This window comes from Lynx rufus, unplaced genomic scaffold (genome assembly GCF_022079265.1).
Source record: "Lynx rufus isolate CCGP_SWC_20201006 ecotype Redwood Valley unplaced genomic scaffold, mLynRuf1.p SCAF_3, whole genome shotgun sequence".
NCBI classification, from domain to species: Eukaryota; Metazoa; Chordata; class Mammalia; order Carnivora; family Felidae; genus Lynx; species Lynx rufus.
The window spans coordinates 31,938,008-31,963,619 of record NW_025814845.1 but is presented as its reverse complement, the minus strand read 5'-3'; the positions used below and the strand labels follow the sequence as shown (position 1 = coordinate 31,963,619).

Genomic DNA, 25,612 nt, shown 5'->3' with positions numbered 1-25,612 from the left:
GATTTTGGTTCATGTCATGATCTCATGGTTTGTGGGATGGAGCCCCAAGATGGGCTCCATACTGACAGTGCAGAGCCTGCTTGGGATTCTTTCTCTCTCTCTCTCTGCCCCTCCCCTGCTCACACGTGCACGTGCGCACACACACACACTCCCTCTCTCTCTCAAAACAAACATTTTTTAAAAAATGTGTCCAATCCTCTCACATCATTTACAGGTTGGAAATCAATCTCCCATAGAGTTAGGGTGACTTACCTCATGTTCTGGTTACCTTTTGATATGCTAGGAACCACCCCAAAACTCAGTGGCTGAAAATATGACAATCATTTGTTTTTCTCTTGAATGTGAAATTTGGACTCATCTTGGGGGGGATATTTTTGCCCCACATGATGTCTGAGGCTTCAGCTGGAGTGACTCAAACATCTGAGGGCTAAGACAACTGTGACTTTCTGGGCATCTCTCTCAATCTGGTCTTCCCTATTGGTCACAGGGGATCCTCACAGAATGAGCATTCCAAGAAGCTGGGGTGAAAACAGCAAGGCTTCCTATGACCCAGTCTTAGGAGACCCAGAGCTTCTACCATATTCTGTTGGTGAAGCAAGTCACTGAGAGCAGCTCAGATACAAGGGGAGGGGAAGTTCAACTCCATCCCTTACTGGGAGGAACAAGAAATCTGAGACCATTACCATGCCTGAAGTCCTAGAATTAGCAGGAAAAGAACTGAAACTACAGTCCATCTGTCCAGAGTCTTGCTGCAGTATGACAATGGTCCCAGTTGTATGCTTGCATTATCTCAGAGGAATATTGCAAAAGACTTCAAAATGGCAGCTCTATAGCTATTATAGCCACTGTAGTCTCTGTGAATTCCTTGATTATAGGTTTCTGACTTTTTCATTATTGTTTTTGAAAATTCCTCTACCAGTTAGGCCACTCTCCCATGAACTACCCCAGTTTGTCAATTGCTCTTTCAAACTATTCTTCAAGAGGGATCTGAGCATCTCACCAGTGATAAGCACCCCCACCACATTCTGTGCACTCTGTTGTTATCCATGCACACTAATAATACCTTGTGCAAGACTGAACTCCTAAGTCTTTTCTCATGTGCACTCTACTACCCATGTTTCTCGTGTCTGTGCGTGTGTGTGTGTGTGCATGTACACTTGTGTGCTCATTTGTTTGTTTTTTCACTCAGTTATGGAAATTTACATCCATCCCTAGAAATTTTATCTCAATAGGTCCAACCTGCCAATATCTCTTTGAATCCAGACCCTGTCACTAAGACTACTCATTATCCCACCTAGCTCCAGATAATCCGCAGATTTGTTAAGTATTTGTTCTATACTTGTATCTAAATCATTGAAAAAAACGTTGACCTAGACACGGCCCCGTGTCACTCCACTAGAGACCATCCTCATGCTGATATCCATCTACTAATCAGCATCCTTTGGGTTCATTTATTCACCTAACTGTTGTTAATTCATCTAATAGTCCTATCGTTTAGTCCATATTTCTCCATCTTGTCCATAATGATATCATGATAGGCCTGGACAAATGCCCTGCTGAAGTCCAGATACATTATGTTGACTGCGGTTGGCTGCTCTCTGAATCCACTATCCCTGTCACAGGAAATGAAGCATATCTGACTCTTCTTCAAACATGCTGTGCACTTTGATAATTCTGAGGCTTTGTTCATGTTATTTTTCTGCTCAGAACTTTCTCCACTCCACCTTGCCTGCATGACTCTTTCCATTGCTCAGATGTCACCTTCTTGCTGAAGCTTTATTCCCTGACTCCAGGCATAATTATTTCATGCTTGGTTTATTTCCCCAAAGCTCTTTATACATAATATCATGTCCCAGTTGTTTGTTTATGCTTAGTCTCCTCTCCTTCATCTAGAATGAGCCATGTCTTATTTAATAGATGTATGATGACTTTAATTCAACTAGACCCTGGTGCCTAGTGACCATTGCTTCCTTTCCAAAAAACTCATAAATCACTCATTCCAAAATCCAATCTAGAGCCAACAGTGTAGTTTCTAAATACCAATTCCCACTAAAAAGGACCAGGGCTCCTTGGAGAAACGCCTGATACCAGGTCTAGGCAAAGAGCATAAAAAAAGAGGCTGGGATATCTGGTCAGACCAGCTAGCAACGAAGCTCTCAAAGACCACTAGGGTCCTGTCAAAAGAACTGAGAAGCCAAACTGAGGAGGCTTCCCCTGGTCAAAGTCTGGATAATTTGGGCATAAATAAGAATAAACACTGAAATGAAAGAAAATACATAAAATATATTTAGACCTATGAGTTCATAATGCTGAAAACAAAAAACAACCCAAAAACAAATAAAAAAGCTCCACTTTTTATTTGATCTTTGAAGGACACTAAGGAAAAAACTCATTATTCTGCGACTGGTGTATAAAGGGAATGGATTCAGCATGTATCTTGACTTGCCATACCTTACTATACCAACCATATCTTAGGTACCCGTTGATTGATAAAAGAAGGGTTTTTTTTTTTCTTTATAGGAACATTCTAGCTAATAAATTAACAAAAATGGTATAATTATAATATTACCATTTTCATTCCTTAAATGAATGAAATCCTATAATCTAGCCAACACACTAATCAATGGCTCCTGAAATCATTAGGGAACAACCTCATGGGGAACTTGGTAATGGATAATTCCAGATGATAACACCCTAACCCCACTGATCAAGCCTGGTATCATACAGAGACAGACAACCAGCCTCCTGATATGTGCCATAGGAGCACCTATGAGTATGCTTGCTAAAAAATCAAACCTGAGTCTGATTAAGCCTCTAAGTCCAACTACTAGTTTACAGGAATTAATAAGGATTAAGATTAAACACCATCATGTGGGGGCCATCAGCCAAACCCAGGATATGTATAATTCTACAGCACATCAGAGCCATTTTCCTCTAAAATAAATTGCAAGAAGGCAAAAAACGGGAGGAGGGATGTATAGATCAAAAGAAATTCATGAGAGAGAAACCAAATGCAGTGTGTAAACTGTGTTTGAATTCTCACTCAAACCAACTAAAAAAACCCTTGTGAGACAATTAGGGAAAATTGAACACCAGATATTTGAAGATATTTAGAAATTATTATTATTATTAATTTTAAGTAAGCTTCACACCCAGTGCGGAGCCCAACGTGGGGCTTGAACTCATGACCCTGAGATCAAGACCTGAGCTGAGATCAAAACATGGATGCTTAACTGACTGAGCCACCCAGGTGCCCCAGATATTAAGAAATTATTGTTAGGGGCGCCTGGGTGGCTCAGTCAGTTAAGTGTCCGACTTCGGCCCAGGTCATGATCTCACGGTCCGTGGGTTCGAGCCCCGCATCCGGCTCTGTGCTGACAGCTCAGAACCTGGAGCCTGCTTCCGATTCTGTGTCTCCCTCTCTCTCTGCCCCTCCCCCATTCATGCTCTGTCTCTCTCTGTCTCAAAAATAAATAAACATTAAAAAAAAGAAATTATTGTTAATATTTTTGGTGAGACGGTGGCACTATGGTTATGTATTTTTAGAAAAGAATCCTCATCTTTTAGAGATAATGCTAAAATATTTAAGGAGGAAATGATATGATGTCTTAGATTTTCCTCAAAACAATCTAGTCAGGGCATAGAGGGGTCAGAATGGTGGAGGTGGGGTGGGGTAGGGAAAAAAGATTAGCCATGAGCCAAAAACGGTCATTTCTGGATGAGAGGTGCACCATGTTTCCTTTTCTTTTTTAATGTTTATTTATTCAGTTTGAGAGAGAGAGAGAGAGCACGTGCGTGTGCAAGTGGGGCAGGGGCAGAGAGAGAGAGAGAGGGAGAAAGAGAACCCAAAGCAGGCTCTGTGCTCTCCACCTCACCAACTGTGAGGTCAAGACCTGAGCTGAAATCAAGAGTCGGATGCTTACCCAACTGAGCCCCCCAGGCACTCCGCACGATGTTTTCTTTATGCTGTTCTTTTCCTTTGTATCTGAGGACGTTTTCTATCACAATTTTAAAATTGAATCTAGAACTTCCCTGAAACTGTTGAGTCCAGCAATCTGTTGCTTTTACAACCCCCTTTCCTTCCTTTCCTGAAAATGTGTTTGTTAGAAGAGCAGGTTTTCGTTCCTTTTCCATCCTTTCCTAAAAGGAAATCCCACTGAAAATTGTGTGGTGATCTCATTGGCAAGTTCTCTTGGGCTCCCAGGACAGAGACCTTGCAGAACTCATTAAGGTGGTGAGGACCCTTCATAAGCACTCTGACCACGCGGGACTCTGGTCTCTGCCACTAACACTCACGCCAACCCTTTCCATTTGGAAGCCCATTCTCCATGACAGAAAAGGCAGAATTACTGTCTTTTACTTACTGTCTTTACTGAATAAAACTGGAGTTTTATTCAGCGTTCTTTATCATTTCTCACCATTAAAAAGAAAAAGCAATTTCCAGTGGTAAATGTATTCTTTTTATTTTTTTTTTATTAAAAAATTTTTTTCAACGTTTTTTATTTATTTTTGGGACAGAGAGACAGAGCATGAACGGGGGAGGGGCAGAGAGAGAGGGAGACACAGAATCGGAAACAGGCTCCAGGCTCCGAGCCATCAGCCCAGAGCCTGACGCGGGGCTCGAACTCACGGACCGCGAGATCGTGACCTGGCTGAAGTCGGACGCTTAACCGACTGCGCCACCCAGGCACCCCAAATGTATTCCTTTTATTGCCTAGTACTTTCTAAACATAAGAAAAAGACCTTTTGTCATCATTAGACTTAAAAAAAAATAAAGGTAGATTATGGCATTTTGACTCTATTCTTACTGTTTGTTTTCCTTAAATATGACCTGTTCTTGATTTCCTTATTTTGCATAGGATTGCTAATTTCTTTGGGCAACCCTCTCCTCTTTCACAAGAATTTTTGCTCATTTATAATAGCAGAGTAGGAAGAGGGTTGGTAAAACTCACTGGTATTACACAATTTCAGTGAGTACGGTAAGTCTTGGAAAGCAGATACTGTCATATTCTGCTCTGAAAATATAAAAGGGAACCACCTTTCTGGGAGGCAATTTTGCAACACGTGTCCAATGATTTTTTGAAAATGTTTACTCCTCGGGGTGCCTGGCCGTCTCAGTCAGTTGAGCGACCAACTCTTGATTGCAGCTCAGGTCATGATCTCACAGTTTGTGAGACACAGCTCTTGTTGGGCTCCCATGCTGACACCGCAGAACCTGCTTGGGATTCTCTCTCTTCCTCTCTCTCTCTGCCCCCACCTCTCTCAAAATAAATAAACTTAAAAAAAAGAAGAAATAAAATGGGTACCCTTTGATCGAGGAATTTCATTTTTTAGGGACACACGCTAAGCATGTCAGGTGGATATGCGGAGATTTAGCTAAAAGGGATCCAGAGCGGTGCTTTTTAAATATACTTTAATAATTAGAAACAAATTAAATGTTCAACTAAACAGGGCTGACTGAATAAGCTATGGCTTGTCACGTAATATCACGGAGCCGTAAAAAATACGTTAGAAGAATATTTCATAATATGGGAAGATGTTCATGACACATAATTTAGGGGCAAAAGGAGGCAACAAAGCAGTCTATGGAGAAGGTTTCCCATTTTAAAAACATTTATATTTACATATGGAAAAAAAAAGACTGAAAAAATTATATGAGAAATTCAAGTCTAACTCTTTCTAAGGAATACTTGCCAGGGCGCCTGGGTGACTCAGCCAGTTAAGTGTCCATCTCCTGATTTCGGCTCAGGTCATGATCTCAGGTGGTGAGATCAAACCCTATGCAGGGCTCTGCACTGGGAGGGGAGCCTGCTTAAGACTCTCTCCCTTTCCCCCTGCCTCTCTCTTTCTCTCTCAAAACAAAATACACGCCAAAAAAAAAACAACAAAAAAGGAATATATGCCTATAGCATTTTCTCAAAGGGGCATTTATGACTTTGAAATAAAAACAAAGTAAATACCAATAAAAAGAGGAAGAGGGCCCCCGAGGCCAGCTCTGGCCTCTTCACAGTCCTCTCTCAGTTGTGCGCAGTGTTCTCTGGCCTGCTCACTTCCGGGGAGCGGTCATCTACCTCCCCTGGAGGGTTTTTGCCGTGCTCCCTCTGTGCACAGAGGGGAGGGGGCAGAATGAGGGACTCCCTCAGTAGGACGTTGGGAAGATTGCTTCCCAGTAGCTGCTAAATCAGGAACTTGCCCTGGGAGCGTGGGGCTGGCCAAGGCAAGCCCAAGAAGCCCGCTCTGGCCTCGCCTCGGCCTCTGGAAGGGCACGGGCTGGCCGCACCCTGGGGTTGTTCCGTGCTTTGTGGCTCACCTCTCAGCGGTCAACACTGTTCTTTCAAGAGGTTTCCCTGGGGTTTGGGTTAAAGCTGTTGGCCTCTGCTCTGTAGTCTCTTGTGTGACTCACTGTGAGGTTTTGTCCATTATTATGTTCTACCTCCCTCCTTGCAGCCTCCCTGCCTCTTCTTAAAAATGTCTGTCCTCTTCCTCCCCACTAAACCCAATGGCAAACGGTGAAGGTTTATGAATAAGCCAGAGAGTTAGGAGTGAGTTTGTGATTAGAACCCTCAGCCTCATCATTCTCTAGGCTGCTGTGAAACTTATGATCCTAAACAAATAGGAGACAGAGAAAGGGAGAAAAAGGCGGTGGGGAGCAGAGAGAGGAGAAATGCTGTGTGTTTAAAAAGAAAATTAATATTCTCCATTATATATAACTGGGGAAATACTACAAACATGCATCACTATAACCATTTTATTGTCTTCTGGCTCCTAAGGTCTAGGACACATGGTGCCTGTCCCTGAGTACTGGATTACGTTTGCTTCTAAATTCTGAATCAGCTGAAATTCACATTAAAATGCATGATGCTGCAGTATGTTACTGGCAAACCCCACAAACTTCCCAAATAAAGCAAAATGACATAAACAAACAACAACAACAGCAAGACCTTTTGAAAACCCAGAAAGGAAAACATCTTTAGAAGTGTTAGAATTCTCATGCATTTTTATATGTATCTCAAGGTTGAGCAGATTAGAGAGTGAATGACTCCACTGTTCCCGACACATCTCTCTCAGTGGGCTCCCTGGGCTGGGTCAAATGCAAGACCATTTTGTTGGAATTAATTCTGTGTGTCATGGAGGCAACATAGAGCCCTTGAGTACCAGGAAGTAGGCAAGCTTTCCTTGTGGGTATGGGTTACCTACCGGGTGTGACAGGAGTGACACAGGTAGGGAAGGGCCACCTAAAAAAGCTGCTCCCCTGTCTAGAATGCCCATTCTTTCACCATCAGTGCTTCTTCCCTCTGTGACATCTGGTTTTTGGCATCTTCGTTTGAAAATACTCCCAGAGTACAAAATTCTAAGACCCTAATGTAAAGAAAGGAGGAACAGAGGACAATCACTCTCTTCTCTCCAGTTCCATGTTGCGCTCTTCTCTGACCCCTTAAATACCTCCTTCGATTTCCCACTAAACACACTGCCCCTAAGGTTCTTTCTTTCATATGGAAATATACATAGAAGAGGTTCTAAGCCCCCCTAGTAATGATAATGATAATAATAATAATAATAATAATAATAATAATAAATCAATTAACAAAAAGTTAGGACTTAAAAGAACCTCACAAATATATATCTCAATTCCTGAGGCTACTAAAGCCTCTCCCCAGGTTGAGCAGTGACAGGTCCAATGGCCAGTCCAGTGCAGAGATCCAGATTCTGCAAATTCAGTGCCCCGACAAAGCCATGCTGTATTGTGGCGGGTCCTCACCTTCAACCCAGTGGCTCCCTCTCTACTCAGAAGCCCATAGATTTTGGGTTTGCTCCATCTTAAAAATGAGCTTTCAAGACAATATCTGAACCACTTCTAAAGTGGTTCTAGAAATCTAAAGATTTCTAGGACATTGTACCATAGATATTTAATAACTATGGGTCAGATGAGTGAATGGTTGACACCATCAAGTGCTACCAAACGCAGAGAAGTGTGTTAATGAGGGTCACTAGACCCAAGTAACAGAAGTGAAGATCTTGCTCTCAGATATGGGATAGTTTTTGTTTTGAGGTATCCTTTTGGGTCCCCTGAAATCCCAGCACTGGGCAGAAGAATTGTATACTCTGCCTGCCCTAAGACCCTACTTCTATAACATCTCTAGAATTCCTTTCCTTCTCTTCATCCTACATTTCGATTCTCTTGCTTACGTATCCATCATTTCTTGCCTAGAATAAGCCTCTTCATTTGTCCCTTGGTTTCCCCATTCCCTCATCCCCCCACCCCGTCTGCCCCTGCAAATCATATTACACTGCATCCATAGTCCTGTAGGACCTGATTCCAGCCTGTCTGTCCTACCTTCGGTCTCATCACACCCCTCTCTTGTGTGGCCCCCACCCCCTGAATTTCTCCTGCTCTAATGAAAAAAAAAACAAAAAACTAAGTGGAACTATTTATAGACTCCCACACACTCCATGTTCTCTGGCTTCAGAGTCACGGATTATCACTGATTCCTATGCCTGCAACTTTCTCCTTTTCCACTTCACCACCATTTTATTTGTTTATTTCTACTCACTCTTTGGTACCCAGCACAGAGAATGTCACCTCTGCCAGAATCCTTCCCTGAGACTCTAAGAAACTACATGTCCATTATGGGTCTACTGGGACCTCTTCCCCATGGCATCCTTATTCCAGAATCAGGCTGACAAAGCAGCCACTACCTGAGTTCTGTCAGCCGCCATGAAACAGGGCAAAAGAGAGAGGGTAGAGACTTAGACACTAACTCTTAAGGCTTTTGCCTGGAAGTCACATTTTACACTTCCGTTCAATTTTCATTGCCCAAAGCAAGTCATCTAGCCACATCTAACTTTTAGATGGGGAAGCAAAATCACACTAGAAATGGGGAGAACTGGAAATATTTGTTAAGGAGTCCCAGTGTTTGCTGATTAGTAATTTGTAGGAGTGTAGCTTGAGCACGTTTATAGGACAACAGGGTACGTCCAGATGAGCATAAGCGGTTGAAGATTCTTAAAAGGAGGAATTGGGTAAGTTCTCTGTGCGAGTGGAAGATACTGGACTCTAAAGCATGGTGGAGGGATTGGCTTTAGATTAGAATAGGCTTCCCTCCTGGATGCAGTAGGAACAATGGTGGAGCAAGTGGGCACAGATGTGAATCGGTTTACAGATTTCGAAGTAGGAAGTTTAGGGAATCTGGTTCAGTGGCTTCTGTTATTGTGAAATTGACTTATATAAAGCTACCATAATCCTTTCCACTTGGAGAAATTTAGGTGATCATTATAGGGGGAGAAAAAGGGGATGCCGTTTTGTAATACTTATGGTTTCCTAGCATAACAGTTGGGAGGACGTTAGGCATATTGCCTCTCTCTATTCACAATCCCCCAAATTGAGCCCCATTTCAGGCACCATGTGGACAATTTTAACTGCCAAATACCACCTTCTAAGCACATATATAAACCCAGTGGAAAAAATGCCTCATTCTTAGGAGTTTTAACATAGCCAGGAAATGAAAGTCTGTTTTTGCCCCAACTCATCTCTAAATATACTGGGATATTTTTATTAACCCCAGAGGCTTTCCTCTTACCCTCTTTCTGTCTTCAACGCAACCCATGCTATACTCACACAGGTCAGGACATTGCCGAGCTGAGAAGGATAATCTTACTTGACTCTTTTCTTTGGAGCATAAGAAGATGCCTTCAAAGTCTCAGGACAGCGCTACCTTAGCATGTTGCTATTCCAGTTACAACAGCAGCTGTTGGCCTGGAAAATTGTGATCCTCTCTGGAAATGCTCTTCTGCACCCTGCAAGCTTGCTCAGGGCTCATGATTATTTTTTTCCTCCTTTCTCCTTTTTCAAATAGTTTTTTTTTTTTTTTGGTTCAGACAGAGAGGCCTCCCTGCCTAATTTAATTTTGTTTCTCCTTTCTTTGTTACAAGCAGATGTCACTTTTACATCTGTGACTCTGATCAAATGCCCCATGTCTTCCCACCACCAGCCCAGCAGATGTTACTACTATTAGCCAAACTCCAGCAAAAAAAAAAAAAAAAAAAAAAGGTAACAGGCAACCTCTTCTGCTAATCATCACATTGGTGGGGGGAGAGAACAAGAGAAGTAGAACAGGGCTCTTCCTTGATGATGTCTTTAAAAAGATGTATACTGGAGATTTGTATCCCGTCAGCTATATAGAACCTAACACTTACATAGGGGATATCTCTGAAGTTAACCTAAATACAGAAACACCATCTATGAGTTAGCCATAAAGCTCCAACCCGAACCCGCACAGCTAACCCAGGGCAAATGCCTTTTAAAGTGACATGACGCTGAACACATAATATTTACATACAGGAGTAAAGCACCACACTACTCATGCATAAATATTGAGCATAAAGTAAGACAAAACATATAAGCAACTTCTATACATACATGTCTTCCAGTAAACTCTTTTTTTTAATTAAAAAAAATTTGTTTCCGCCTCTCCAGTAAATTCTTAAAAGAGAAAATGTCTGCCTGATTGCTTTATTTCCCCCCCCCCCCCATTTGCTATCCCTGCTCTTTGATTTGTCTCCCCTCTTTCATATGCATTATAAACATGCAGTAGGAAAGACAGGGTCCATGGAGTGTCTAAATTCCAAAGCCAAGTGTTTAATATGCAATTCAAGGAGACTCTACCATCATCATCGTCGTCGTCGTCATCATCATCACCACCATCATCATCACCATCATCATAATACTGATGTCTAACATTCACTGAATTCTTACCAGGTGCCAAGCACTGTGCGAACTGCTTTGTACACAATAATTGTGAGTCCCACAGTGCCAGGAGGTTAGTTACCAGAAATACAAAGAGTTTCTATTATGAAACATGTGTATTATGGTTGCTAGGCAAACGGAAAATGTGGAAAAAATTCCAAAATGCTGGGAGGAGGTCTCGATCAGTGGATCATGCTGTGGTCAGTTTGCTTGACGTTCTGGGGAAATGTCTCAATAAATTCTGACGAGGTTACCTTCTTAGTGCAGGTGAGTAGGAAAGGCTGCTGCCTGCAGAAATCTTTTTGGAGAAACCTAAGGACATATCTTGTCTTTTAATTCTCTGGTCAAGAGAACCGTCGGTTCTGAGTTGAGCCTTTGGCAGTCAGTGGTCTCGCTGTGCCGGGATAATTTGGATGCAGTACCAAATAAAGCAATCAAAAAGAAAATTCCTCTGAAACTCTCACTGGTATTTAATATTTTATTCATTCCCATGTTATTGTGCTTCGCCTGCGGTGAAACAGCCTCAAAACAGCCTCCTAGGAGTGAGGCATTAGGAGGCTGACAAGCGTTTTCCCATGAATTGCTACTACAATACAATGGCATTTTGTTTGCTGTTTTGTTTCCTTGTCTTCTAACATTCTTTCTGACTTTCAAGGAAAAAAAAAAAAAAAGAAGAAAAAGAAACCCTCCTATGAATGGCAAAGAAAAGGAAAGAAAAGTTTCTTTTAAACTTTCAACCTTTTTCATTTGGTACTGGGTAGCATGTAAACATTTTTTTTTTTTCTCATGGTATATATGCCGGTAGTTTCTTCCCTTTTTTTTTTTGTGCTTTAAATGGCTTTTTTCTTTCTTTCTTTTACCGCATAGCATTGCCTTTCCATTATTGATTCAGAAAATCGGCAGGGAAAAAAAAAAATCAACCGTGTACACATATTAAGAAAGGGAAGTCAGAAGAGGATGGACCAAACCATCCATCTATCCATGTGGTCATTTATCTATCAATCCAGCTCGCTACCCGCCCGCTTCTATTAAAATAAATAGCAGGCACTGTACCCATTGCTGGTTGGCTGAAGTTGTGATCTGGACAAAAGGTCTGTTTGGGAAAAGGATGCTGAAGCTCTAATTCTATTTGTGCCGGTTGAAAATCAGGAGGGGTTTTTCTACACTTCACTTTTATTAGATTATTTCTTATAGATGGTTTCTTTTTTCCTCCCAGACGCGTGGTGGAGGCTGCTGAAGCAGTTGGTCTATAGTTGGAATAATTAAATTAACCATTTGGTACAACTTTTAGGGGAGAGCTCGCGTGTAGAAAGCACAACTCTTAACAAAACAGGGCGCTGGGGCTGGGGCTCCGGTCTGGCCCAGCCCCGCATGCCTTTCATCTTTGGAGCAGAAGCAGGACCCCGGGCCACAAAAGACCCACAGAGGGGACGACCGGCCAGGGACGGTGGGGGTGGGGAGGCGTGGGGTGGGGTGGGGTGGGAAGGGGGACGGTGACACTGAACAAAATAAACCTACAAGGCCTACAAAGGGGAAAATGAAGTCAAGCGCATTTGCTCATCGGACCGTGCGGTCCCCGCGCTGAAAGGTCCCCTGGTACAAAGAGAAGGAGGCGCACAGCACCCCGACCGGGCGAGGCCGGGCGGCAGGGGGCGCCTGGAGAGAGGCCAGGGCCGACCCGGGCACCGGGGAGAGGGCTGGTGCGGTGGGGCGAAGGAGGCGGGGAGTCGAGACGGGTGGGAGCCGCGGAGCGCAGGGCGGGGAGTAACCCAGTCCGGGGGCCCAGGGTGCCTCGGTGAGCGCGAGGCGGTGCCCAGCTCGGGCCTCGGCTGGGCCTGCCCCTCACCCCCCACCCTTCTCTGGCACCCCCCACCAGCCTCGCACGCCCCTCGCCCGGGCCCTTTGGCGGAGTCTTAGCCCTGCTCCCTGGGCTTCTCCCGTCTCCCCCCTCGGAAGCCTCCAGATCCAGCTCCCCCGACCTGCACACCGCACTCCCCACGCCAACAGCTCCAGCGCTTAGGGACTGCCCTCGTGCACCGACAGAATCCCAAAGTTCTACTTTGTCACTCAAGAGCCACCGTCAATAGCTGTTGATATGAACCCTGCACCTCCGAGCTCCCCTCACACTCGGGGTCTGCGGCCCACCTCCGTCCCAAGGGCTATAGGGACCTCTAGGGACTGTCTGCAGATTAGGACGCAAGGTGTAATTGCCCTGCACTCCGGGCGGGCGCAGAGCCGTGGCTCCCGGAGGATGGAGCTTCTTGGGCAGAGCGCGCGCGCTCTACACCCGGCGGAGACACAACCCCGGGTGCACCAAGGCACAGGCGCCAAGAGAGGTGTAAGCCTGGTAATTGCCAAACACGGGCCTCGGAGCCAAAACGCATCGCCGCCCAGACGCACTGTGTCACTCTCCTGCAGAGAAACGCGCTTAAAATCCACGTGAGCCGGAGAAGGGGGCTTGCTGGGTGCCATCCAGACCCGTCTGTGCTCCCTGCATCCACACCCCCCCTGAATGCCGGCCTGGGCAAGCGGGGTCGTGTTCGGAAAACCAGGAGGCACCCCCCTCTCCCAAAAGTTCGAGGGATTCTAGAAACTTGGACAATCGCAGCCTTATGCTTGACAACCTATCCTCCACCTCCCTTAAAGGGGGGGGGGATCGTGGTGGTGGTGGTGTAAATAAGGGGGGGGGGATTCCATGTGTAGCGTCCAAAGGGGCACAGCCACCTCCCCGTCCAAATACAGATCCATATTCATGAGAACGGGATAAATAAAGACAAATCCCCACTGTAATAACACTTGGATTCCCATCCGTCTTTGCTGGCCTTTAGGTTTAGGGGACTGAAGACAGATGTTTGCATCTCTTTTCTCCTCTTGTCTGGTGACCATAAAGAAAAACCATTTAGAGCGTTGCAATTTGTTTCTCGGCGCAGTACAACCTTGTACACATTTATTTTCATTTCACCCCCGTGCACAAAAAAGTGCACACTGGTCACCAAGGGCCCTTCTTTATCAAATACGCATTGTACAACATACAACTGCAATAAAACTATCAGCCCTCCCCATAAAACTATCACCAGGCTGCTCCGCGGGTCCTGCTGCGTGCACTCCCGACATTAGCTTTTCCTCGCGTCCAGAGGATGCGCCATCACCTGAAACCAGCCTGAAACTCACCCAGCAGAGAAGCACGAGGCTGGGGGGCCCGAAGTCCCTGTTTAATCCATTACAGCGTCCGCTACAGTTTAGTGCGCAATAAAACACGGTGGCAGTGGAGAGCCGGCGCCCATCCACTCCCCAGCACTAGCATCGAATTAAACCACTTAGTTTGGCAAACACTGAACGCCTAAATGCCCCTATAAAGACTTTATGAGTTTGTTACTTTAATTACTGACTTGTTACAGAGCACATAAAGGGGGTAATGAATGCAATAAAACTAATTATCTACACATTTAATTCATATAAAATATCCAGGGTTTGTTTACACCACACGGCGATTCAACTAAGCATTCCTCCTCTTGTCCACCGAGAGGAAGGATTTAATGAAATAGTTTTCCTTATTCTGCTAGAGCCTAACGAACCAAATGAAAATTACCCTCCGCTTAAATCATGGGGCCACCGAGGTCCACAAATCACCGCTCGCTTCTTTGTCTGCACCTTGCTGCCAGCACCCAAGAGCCTGAGGAGTTTGGACAAGGAAAGTGCCCGACCTGCAGCCTGGGCATTTAAAGAGCAAAGATTGTGCTCACTGCGGTCAACAAACCTGAAGGGCAAGCAGACAGGAATCTTCTTTTCGAAGCCCCGGGTCTGTGGGGGGCTGTGGGCACCTGAAAAAGTGTAGGTGATAAAAGAGGAGAGCGCCCGAGAGGGATGGAAGAGGAGACACATTTGGGGACACTTCTTGCCCACTTGCCAGCTATGGAGTAATTAAAATCAAAACCGCACAGAACTGCCAAACCAACAAAAATGCAAACCTCACGCTAATGCAGAAAGACCCAGAGCGGACCTCAAAGAAGCCATCGGTTGACAAGCCAGATGTTTCACATTCAAGAGCTTTACTCGGATGTTGTTTTATTTTTTAAACAGCTGTGTAAGCGGAGTCTCTAGAAAAAGCACGTTAAGCAGCGACGAGAAATGCAATTTATAAGATGCTCTCTTTTTTTAAACCCCCTCTACCAGGTGTATTTTAAAGAAATCCGCTTATCCTTCACATAAACCCCCTTGGCCCACTTACTCTATGTTACAGGGCGCCTGAGTCTTGCCAATGTCCCAGTCCTTTATAACATTTCATGCACTTCGGGGGGTAGGCTTGTTGTTAAATTGAGCGTGTAACGCTCTTACAAAACAGGTTTTCTATGACATCAAGGTTTCTTCTCCCTAACCGAGGGGGAGAAAAAAAAAAAAAGAGGACGAAGAAGAGGGAAAACACACACACTATCTCAATTTATGCCTAAGGTATATGATCAGTTAAAAAGGCTTAAAAGCTCGGGGAAATTGGATCAGGGAGAATCGTCACCCAACTTTCATTATTTCCAAGTAGTGTGATTGAATTAAAGGGCAGGGAGCTGGTTAGAAGGGAGGATCAGGGGCTCAGTGCGTAATGGTGTGGTATTAAATTCTAATTAGAGATGCAGGAATCAATGATAGGGAGGTTGGACAGCTCAGTTCCCCAGTGCCAGCCCAATAGACGGATGAGTTATTGTCATGTAAAAAGCGCCAGCAATAAGACCAACCGCTTTGCTATTGTCCAAGTGGAAAGAGCCAAGTTTATTATGAGGACTATATGCTCTAGAGACCTCAGACAAGGCATCTCATAGGAGGCTTTTTCATAAAACTAGGCTCTGCTGGTAGTAAGGAGGCCAGTTTGGAGGCAGGCGTTGAGCTGTGCACATCTCCCCACTCCAGCCACCTTCTCCATACCCATCTTTTATTTCATTTTTCCACTTGGCTGAGCCATCCAGAGCCTTTTCAATGTATAAAATGGAATATTCTTACCTCAATTCCTCTGCCTACGAGTCCTGTATGGCTGGGATGGACACCTCGAGCCTGGCTTCAGCCTATGCTGACTTCAGTTCCTGCAGCCAGGCCAGTGGCTTCCAGTATAACCCGATAAGGACCACTTTTGGGGCCACGTCCGGCTGCCCGTCCCTCACGCCGGGATCCTGCAGCCTCGGCACCCTCAGGGACCACCAGAGCAGTCCGTACGCCGCAGGTAAGGACCGCCAGCTTTCTCAGCGGAGGAAGCCGCCTTTCCGCTCGTATATAGGAAGCCTTGATTGCATTTGAAAATGGAAATGTGTTTAGTATTTACCAAACGAAATTTGCTTACACAAATGAAAGAATTTATCACGTTAGAAGCGATTGCAGGGAGGGGTAATTCACTTACAGGGTTACACTATCCTAGTCACACCCGAACCGCCAACAAAATTATCTTAAGCTGCCAAAATGATAGGCATAATTTATTTACTTTGCGATGAGACGTAAAGCTTAGAAAATAATTAAATAACAAAGAGTAAAGCTCATTACTGGCAGTGTCTCTTTTTTTAAGAACCGACAGCGGCTCACACCTCTTTCGCTGGTCATTTTTATGATTATTTCTTAAATTTATTATTATCATTATTTTTTGCAGCACTTTCCCCCAACTTTTGGGCAGGGTCAACTTCTGAGAATTGAAAAGTTCCAACAGTGGGAGTATGGGGTAATTTCTTCCCTGGTTCCCTGATATTCCGACTGATGTTTTTGGACTTTTTTTCCTCTCTCGTCTTTCCTCTTCAAAGCATTATCCCGTGCCCCGGCCCTCAGTCGTCTCCGGCGCGCTGTTTTAACCCACCCAAAGGTGCTCGTGCCAAGAGGGACCCTGCCAAAGCCCGGAGTTTGCCTGTTTCGGTATATAACTAATTTGCTCGGTTTTTCTCCGCAGCTCCTCTCAGCCAGTCTCCCGCGCCGGCGTCGGTGGCCGCTCCAGCGCTACCGGATCTTGGAGTCCCCACGTTCCGGCTCCGCGGCCCGTGCGCTCCAGACAGTATCGCTCACACTCTGTCCCCTCTGTTGTCCCCCAGTTCCTTACAAACTCTTCACCGACCACGGCGGCCTCAACGAAAAGCGCAAGCAGCGGCGCATCCGCACCACTTTCACTAGCGCGCAGCTCAAAGAGCTGGAGAGGGTCTTCGCAGAGACGCACTACCCTGACATCTACACCCGGGAGGAGCTGGCTCTGAAGATCGACCTCACCGAGGCGCGAGTCCAGGTATGCGCGCCCGGAAACCGACCCTGCTTCGCCACACCCGGCCCGGTAGGGTACGGAGGCGGGGAGCGGGCGGTGCTCCTGGAGGTTCGGAATACCCGGGCCTCTCCACACGAGGGCCTGGGACTCCAGGACCGAACAGAGAGGCCAAGTTCCAGAAGGGCTGTGCACGCGAGGAAGGGTTGGGGCGTGCGCTCGTGTTTGTACGTGCACAGCTGCAAAGCGTTTTCCACCCCAGGTGGCCCTGCAGAGACTTTCGGGGTCTTGGGACGTGAATGAGCAGGGCTTTGGGGGACAGGAAATGACTTGTGGCGGGGGTGCAGACGTTGCCCCCGTATCATACGTGGGTTTCTTGTTTTTGTTTTTCTGCCTCCTAACTCAAGTTCTTTTAACTTGGAACCGTGGAGTATAGGTGTCTTTCCCGGGTAACTATGACTGGGATCACATTTGCAAAGGGGCTGCGACTCCATGAAGGTCATGAACCGCGGCTAACCCTAACCTTTTAGGGACACGGGTGCACTCAGGAGCTGGCCAGGCGCCACTCCAGATGAGCCCCATTGTACGCTACGTCGGGCTCAAAGGCCAGGATGGGCGGCGAGCGTCAAACCCAGAGATACCCTCCTTCAAACAACTAGGGTTTAACCTTAGACCTGCGGCCTAGAGGGGTATGGAGAGTTTGGGGTGGCTCAAGAAATTGAGCAAAGGCCGGCCAATACAAAGGCTTCCCTTTCAGGGAATCTGGGCGACATGGGGCCTTTTAACGTCTCCTGCAAGCCGCCTTCTTCCTGGCATGCTCAGGTGACCCTAAGAAAGTTTCTCCGAAGACGCACCCGCGGGGGCGAACTTGGTGGCGGGATGCGCGCAGGGGTCCCCGTCGCGCGAGGAGTTTAAAACAAACAGATACGGAACGTGAGCCGTCCTACTCCGCGCTTGGCTTGCGGGTTTCCTGCTTTCTCGCGCTGCTTCACCGCCTCTCCTCTCCCCTTGCGCCAGGTGTGGTTCCAGAACCGCCGCGCCAAGTTCCGGAAGCAGGAGCGGGCAGCAGCGGCCGCCGCGGCCGCGGCCAAGAACGGCTCTTCGGGAAAGAAATCCGATTCGTCCCGGGACGATGAGAGCAAAGAGGCCAAGAGTACCGACCCGGACAGCACTGGGGGCCCCGGCCCCAACCCCAACCCCACTCCCAGCTGCGGGGCGAGTGGCGGCGGCGGCGGCGGGCCCAGCCCGGCAGGAGCCCCGGGGGCTGCGGGGCCCGGGGGCCCGGGAGGTGAACCCGGCAAGGGAGGCGCGGCGGCGGCGGCGGCGGCTGCGGCGGCGGCTGCTGCGGCTGCGGCGGCGGCAGCGGCCGGGGGTCTGGCTGCAGCCGGGGGCCCTGGACAAGGCTGGGCTCCCGGCCCCGGGCCCATCACCTCCATCCCGGATTCTCTCGGGGGCCCCTTCGCCAGTGTCCTATCTTCGCTCCAAAGACCCAACGGTGCCAAAGCCGCCTTAGTGAAGAGCAGTATGTTCTGATCTGCGATCCTGCGGCAGCGGCGGCGGCGGCGGCGGCGGCAGGCGAGCCGGGTCCGGGCGGGCGAGCGGGCGAGCGGGTAGGCCCAAGCCTATTGTCGTTGCTGCTGCCGCGGCTTTTCACCGAGAACCCGAAGTTATCGCGATAAGAATAAAGAGAAAATGGCGCCCCCATTTCAACCCCACTCCTCCCCCTATCGTGAACCCCCAAACAAAACAAAACTCAAAACTTCCCTGGCTTGGCACCTGCCTCGGGGCCGCGCAGACCGGCCAGGGCTCAGCCTGCTGACCGGGGGGGTGTGTGCAGCGCGGCCCGGACTCGGGGGCACTCTCAGGGGGGCTGTGTCTGCGTGTCGGTATATGTCTGTCTCGGGGAATGTGTGTCTGTGGCCCGAGCAGGTGACAGGGAGAGATGGGGGGGGGGGGGGAGGGCGCGCAACCGACTCAGCGACTTGCTTAGGAAAAGAAAAAAGTAAACAATCCCCTCAACTTAAAAAAAAAAATTTAGTAAGGCAGAGATCACTTTAAAAACAAGCAAACAACCCGGAAAGGCTTTTAAATCCAAGGGAAAACAAGTAAGGTGGGGAAGAAGGGAGGCTGAAGCTAGCACCGTCTGAGGGCTCTATCTTGTGAACCCCCATATTTGCGCCCTCCTGACAGCACAGACTCCCTTGGGGCTCCTCCTCAAGGGAAAGTAAGGGTGCCTTCCAGCCCCCCTTCCCCTCGTGTCCTTGGGTTCGGGTTGCTGAGGCGACGACTCGTGCAGACTGTCCCCGCGGCCAAGGTGACTTCCTCGCTCCCACCTGCCTGTCCCACCTCGCCAACACCATCCTGCCATTAGCGCATCCGAACCCCACACAGTTGCAACTCCCAACCCCGAATCTTTGCAGCCACTCGGCCCTGAAAGATGCCCTATACATGAGATGCCTTTTCATCCGCAAACTCTGCGAACGGTCTCCTATTTCGCAATTCTTCCCCCCCTTTTTTTTCTCTCCTGTCACACCCCTCCCACCGGCATTTTCTTCTTCCACCAGCTTTTACCGAACTTTTTGGCACTGCTTTGGATTAGAGTCAATTGCAGTCCACGCAACTGGCTGCAGAGAAACCTACCGAGCAAAGAAAGGCGTGCACACAAGTTTGCAGAAGTGTCTCGGTTTGCATTTCTGTTTGATAGGAAATGGACTCACATCCTGTATGGTGGATGGACTGTATATTGATGATTCCATTCTTCAAGCAGATTAGACATCTCTGTTGGAATTTGTTTTTTGTTTTTGTTTTTGTTTTTATTTTAAAAGGCACAAACTATAGATATTAGTTGAATGTTGAGGCTTTAACTTTTTCCGTGTCTTTCTACAACTGTGTTCTGTGACTCAATTGTATCGTGTTAATATCAGTACAGACCGTCTCCTCTACGTGACCGTATAATGTTTTTCTCTTCTTGTAGTCTCTATGGCGTGTCTTTATGGAGTAATAAGGTTCTCACGGGTTCAATTCCTTTGTGTTTAGAGAGACCAAGGTTCAGACAATGGTATATATTTTTGTTATCAGGTGCATGTCTGTCTGATTTCTTTTTTCTTCTTGTTGGACTATGTTTGTGAACATAAGCGTCATAAGTTATGTTTCAGATTTTCAAATTTATTTATATGTGTTATAATGAATGCTTCTATTTAAAAGGGAAATATTTCTACATGTGCATATAGTTTTCCAAGAGTGTACCATTAACTTGATTGTTGATAATAAAAACAAAAAGCAAGTCTAGCAATTGAACTCTTCTGACTTTTCCTTGATTTTTTTTTAAATTTAATTTTAGAAATTATAAGGGAGGACAGAGGAAGAGGAAATTGTACAAAATATCTAGAAGCCACTGTAACTCTGGAAACCCAAGCAGATTAGGGAGTCTAAATGCACGCATCCAAATTCAGCCAATATAAAATTTAGTGCTTGGGATAGCAGGCAAGATTCTCTGGTCTGTGTTTATTTGTCTTGTGGTCACCAAACATAAAAGCACAACTAGGGCGTTGATAAAAATGTTCACATGGATGCCTACACTGAGGCCAGGGGAATCAGTGACAGCAGAAGTAGTTTTCGAATACCCAGCTTGGAGAAAGACTCATAAGTGAGGATTCCATGTGCAGGTGCTTTCAGGACCAAGGGCATCTAGTAAGGTCCGAATGGTAGAGCCTCCTTAAGCCTTGCAGAATGCCAGCACCCGGGAACACCAGAGGGTCTCTGTGTGGGCAAGTGGATCCGGAAGGCCTTGGCCTGAGAACAGCTCTGCAAGGTTGGTGTGTTTGGAGACATAACACTGGCAACAACCGAAATTAGTGAGCACTTGCATGTAGCTATCTGTGCTTTCCATGCGTTATCTCATCTACCCCTCAAAACAACACCACAAAGCAGGTAATATTCCTATACTCATTTTCTTATAAACAGATGAGATGCTAAAGTGACAAAGAAGTTAACTTGCTCTAGAGTCTCTAGTGTATGAGTGATGGGGCCAGCCTTTGAACCCAGGAACTCTAATTACAGAGCCTGAACATTAACTACCCCACTGGTCCCCCCAAAGTATGGTCCCTGGACCAGCAGCATCAGCATCACCTGGGAACTTGTTAGATACACAAATTCTTAGACTCCATCCTAGATCTACTGAATCAGAAACTCTGGGAGTGCAGCCTGGCAATTTATGTGTTTTAATGAATTCTATAGAGGATATGAGAACCACTGAACAACATTGTAAGAAACCCGAACAGGAAGGTTCCAGAATTGGGACTACCTTGGGAATAGGTGTGTGTGTGTGTGTGTGTGTGTGTGTGTGTGTTGAGGGGGGAGTGCTGGCAGCTTCAGTGATCCCCTTTTGAAAGGAGGGAATCACCATCACAGCCCCAAAATGGAATCTGCTTCTTCCTTGAACTGTTTGGTTGGTCAACCTTCTTCAAGCAGAAGCCTGTGTGGTACTTCTCCAGGCCTGCCAATAGATGACTCAGTTCTCCTCATTTGAGGAGAGTCCACAGTCTGCTTCCTCTGGCCTGAGGATTAGCTACTGATCTGGCTTGAATTTATCAGAGCTTCTCACCTTAGGCATCCAAATATGGCTTTCAGCAAATCAGGCAGGTTTCCTTTAGAATTTTCAAACATTTGGATTTTATATAACTTCTAATAGTGTTTCTAAAGGACTTTTAAGTAGTCTAAAAAATCTGTTTTTGGGACACCTGGGTGGCTGAGTCAGTTGAACATCCAACTTTGGCTCAGGTCACGATCCTGCAGTCTGTGAGTTTGAGCCCCGCATCGCATCGGGCTCTGTGCTGACAGCTCAGAGCCTGGAGCCTGCTTTGGATTCTGTGTCTCCCTCTCTTTCTGCCCCTCCCCCGCTCATGCTCTGTCTCTCTCTGTCAAAAATAAACATTCAAAAAAATTTTTTTTTAAATCTTTTTAAATGCTCTATGCAAACTCCCAAGACAATATTCCATAAGAAATGGCATTAATTGTGCTGATCTAAAATGCCAACAATTGCAAGATCCCTTAGATCCCATCCCTTGATTGTAAGTGTAATTTACAAGGTCTAGGAGAGGTAAAAAGTAGGACAGGAATTTATAGAGGAAAAGAACATTCAAAGTCCAGGTAACCCAGTCCTAGGCTTGGCTAGAAGAAAATTAGCCTTCCCTTAGGCATCGAGGGCCACTGTAAGCTTATGGCCAGAACAGTGGTCAGGCATTCTGGACAACTTACGACCAGGAGAAAGAAAGAAAACAAGAAGTAGAAAGAGGAACAAAAGAGAAAGAAGGAAGAGGAAAAACAAATAGCCAAAGTAGAGATTTTAGAAACCTCAGTGAAAGTCCTAGAAATCCTTTCAGATGGGTGCAAACTAGATGAAGATCCCCAAATTCCCTTCTCTTGGCCTTGACTTGCTTGAGCAACTTATCTCCAGGATAAGGGAAACTCTGGAGATTAATGAGGAATAATACATGCTTCCCATCCCCATACTGCCTTGGCTTCCCAACGGATTGCATTTTTAGTGTCTGGAAGCACCCAGCTTCAGTATTTTAAATATTAACTTCTTTTTTAATTTGGGTCACCTCTGCCTCTCTTACTGGTCAAAGAGGCAAACTATTAGGAAGCAAGTTTATGATCAAATGCAAAATAATGCCCTTGTAATATGATGGAGCCTAGTGGCAGGACACTGTGTCTCTTGAGTTGTGTCATTTCCTTGGAGCCCTGCACAGTGTGAACAAGCTCACTTCCACTTTTCCTCTCCTAAAGAATTTGCATTTTGGCTCATCAAGGCATCCTTTTTCCTGGCAACTGCGAGACCACATGTGACTTCACAAAAGCTGCATGAGCTGATGCCAGATGGCCACCTCTAAGCCAAGTCTCCTTCAAGATGGCTGAGTACAGAGAACCAGAGAGTGGTTTCTGAGGACAGCAGGTAACCAAGCAAATAGTAGCTGTCTACAACTCACCCAGATGCTTCTCTCTGGCCATACCACATCCTTAGAAATACAGCCTGTGACTAGATTGAGATGGTCCTCAATTCAGGGAAAAGATCCACATGACTTTGGACTGCAAGTAACTTAATCCCTTTGAGCCTGATGCATCAACTATAAATGTGAATAATAATACAGACTTTGTAGGGTTGTTGGTGGAATTAAATAAAATGTACAAGCATCCAGCATAGCAGGAAGTTTTCAGCAAATGTCAGATATGATGATGATGATGATGACGAAGAAACTTCTAGATCCTTTCTTGATCTCTCTAGCCCAGGCTTCAGAAGGTTAAAAAGAGCCCTCAATTGTCACTGAAGTCAGTGGCCCAGGAATACAGAGTGTGAAGAATATGCAAAGGTTGGCTTTGGAGAACTTTGCTAAGGGTAACAGTCACAGCCAAGGGCTGACAAAATAACTACTAATATTTACTGAGTGCTCATTATATGCTAGACAATTTTTTTTCAACGTTTATTTATTTTTGGGACAGAGAGAGACAGAGCATGAACGGGGGAGGGGCAGAGAGAGAGGGAGACACAGAATCAGAAACAGGCTCCAGGCTCTGAGCCATCAGCCCAGAGCCCGACGCGGGGCTCGAACTCACGGACCGCGAGATCGTGACCTGGCTGAAGTCGGACGCTTAACCGACTGCGCCACCCAGGCGCCCCTAGACAATTTTTTTTAAGTAGGTTTCGTGCCCTGCACAGAACCCAATGTGGAGCCCAACTCAAGCTTGAACTCACCACCCTGAGATCAAGACCTGAGCTAAGATCAAGAGTCAGATGCTTAATTGACTGAGCCACCCAGGCACCCCTATGCCAGGCATTTTTAAGCTTACAAGTTTTAAAGCATTTAGTCCTCACAACTGCCCCCTGGAAAAAATACTGTTCCCACTTTTTTCTTAGGAGGAAACTGAGGCATAGAGGGGTTAGGTAACATGGACAGGATCACACAGCAGGAAGCCAACCCCATCTGGTTTGTCTCCACAACCTATGTTCTTTACAGTCTCTGCAAGAGGAAGAATTCATTTCAGCCCACAAAATCATACCTTTCCAGACCCGGGAAGAGATCTCATTTTGCAAAAAGACTCAGAAAGGGAAGTGAAAGTTAGAAAGGGCAACAGGAGGAGTGGTGTTGGGATAAGTATCCCAGCCAGGTTTGAAATGAAGTTCAAGGCCTGGAAGGGGGCAGGCTTTGGGATCCCCAGGAGGAGGGAGAATGTTCGGCAGCGTATTTATAGCTCATGGTATCTTTCTGGTAAGTGAACAAGACAAGGAGTAGGCAGAGGTATGGAACACAAAAGGAAAAAAGACAGTTATGTCTATGAAGAGTGGAACATCGGCCAGTGGATCAGAATGGATGTCAAGAGTAGATGTCAACCTCTAGGCTTATTTATCCCTGACATGACAGATAGGTGGCGCAAATGGGAAAAGCCCACCTGAATCCTTAATTTTCCAGCCTTGATTCTAGAGTGAGTATTCATAAAATTACATGGATAAATAATGACTGAATGCCTCCACCCAGTGGTACCTCCATATTGGAAAACAACGACCTGCTACTTCCCTAGGCCAGTAGGCAGGATTATCCACAAATAGCCTATAACCATGTCCCTAGCACCACAGTAGACATTTTTTTTTTAATTTTTTTTTCAACGTTTATTTATTTTTGGGACAGAGAGAGACAGAGCATGAACGGGGGAGGGGCAGAGAGAGAGGGAGACACAGAGGGAAACAGGCTCCAGGCTCTGAGCCATCAGCCCAGAGCCTGACGCGGGGCTCGAACTCCCGGACCGCGAGATCGTGACCTGGCTGAAGTCGGACGCCCAACCAACTGCGCCACCCAGGCGCCCCACCACAGTAGACATTTTGGATCGTGTTAATCTTGTTTTTTTAGACTTTTTAGTAATCTCTACCTGAAACTGAGCAATTTTGTTCATGATCAATGTGGGCCACAAAGCCACATTTTGTTAGTACTTGTGACTGTCACCAATGGAAGTCATAAATATTTTTATTTCACATTGGAGCTTTTGAAACTATCTCCATGTATCATTTATATTCCCCATTAATTTGAAATCATGGTAATTACTAGACTAGCCACTATATCTTGTTATTTAATATATAAATAAAGAAACACATATATGACTATATTACAAATTATGGAAGCAGCCCAAGTGTCCATCGATAGATGAATGGATAAAGAAGCTGTGATATATATATATATATATATATATATATATGCACACACACAATGGAGTATTATTGAGAATGAAATCTCAATATTGCCATTTGCAATGACATAGATAGAGCTAGAGAGTATAATGCTAAGCAAAATAAGTCAGAGAAAGACAAATATTATATGATTTTACTCATATGTGGAATTTAAGAAACAAAACAAACAAGCAAAGGGGAGAAAGAGAGAGAGACAAACTAAGAAACACACTCTAAACTACAGAGAACCAACTGATGGTTATCAGAGGGGAGGTAGGTGGGGGGATGGGCAAAATAGGTGATGGGGATTAAGGAGTGCACTTGCTGTGATGAGCACTGGGTGATGTACGGAAGCGTTGAATCACTATATTGTACCCCTGAAACTAATATAACACTGTATGTTCACTGTACTGGAATTAAAACAAAAAATTAATACATA

General features: G+C 46.0%; 1 protein-coding gene across 1 annotated transcript; it reads left to right on the top strand.

The window, feature by feature from the left end:
• The first annotated feature begins 15,709 nt into the window (after positions 1-15,709).
• Positions 15,710-18,491, top strand: PHOX2B (paired like homeobox 2B). Its single transcript, XM_047090645.1, has 3 exons — positions 15,710-15,950; positions 16,798-16,985; positions 17,976-18,491. Exons 1-3 carry the CDS (start codon positions 15,710-15,712, stop codon positions 18,489-18,491), a joined length of 945 nt encoding a protein of 314 aa, XP_046946601.1.
• Positions 18,492-25,612: the final 7,121 nt, after the last annotated feature.

What these genes read in the sequence shown, in the direction of transcription:
- PHOX2B (XM_047090645.1), top strand. Translation starts at nt 15,710, where the DNA reads ATGTATAAAATGGAATATTCTTACCTCAATTCCTCTGCCTACGAGTCC. An exon ending in GAGCAGTCCGTACGCCGCAG is followed by an intron (nt 15,951 to 16,797) that starts GTAAGGACCGCC and finishes GTTGTCCCCCAG; the next exon opens with TTCCTTACAAACTCTTCACC. An exon ending in TCACCGAGGCGCGAGTCCAG is followed by an intron (nt 16,986 to 17,975) that starts GTATGCGCGCCC and finishes CCCTTGCGCCAG; the next exon opens with GTGTGGTTCCAGAACCGCCG.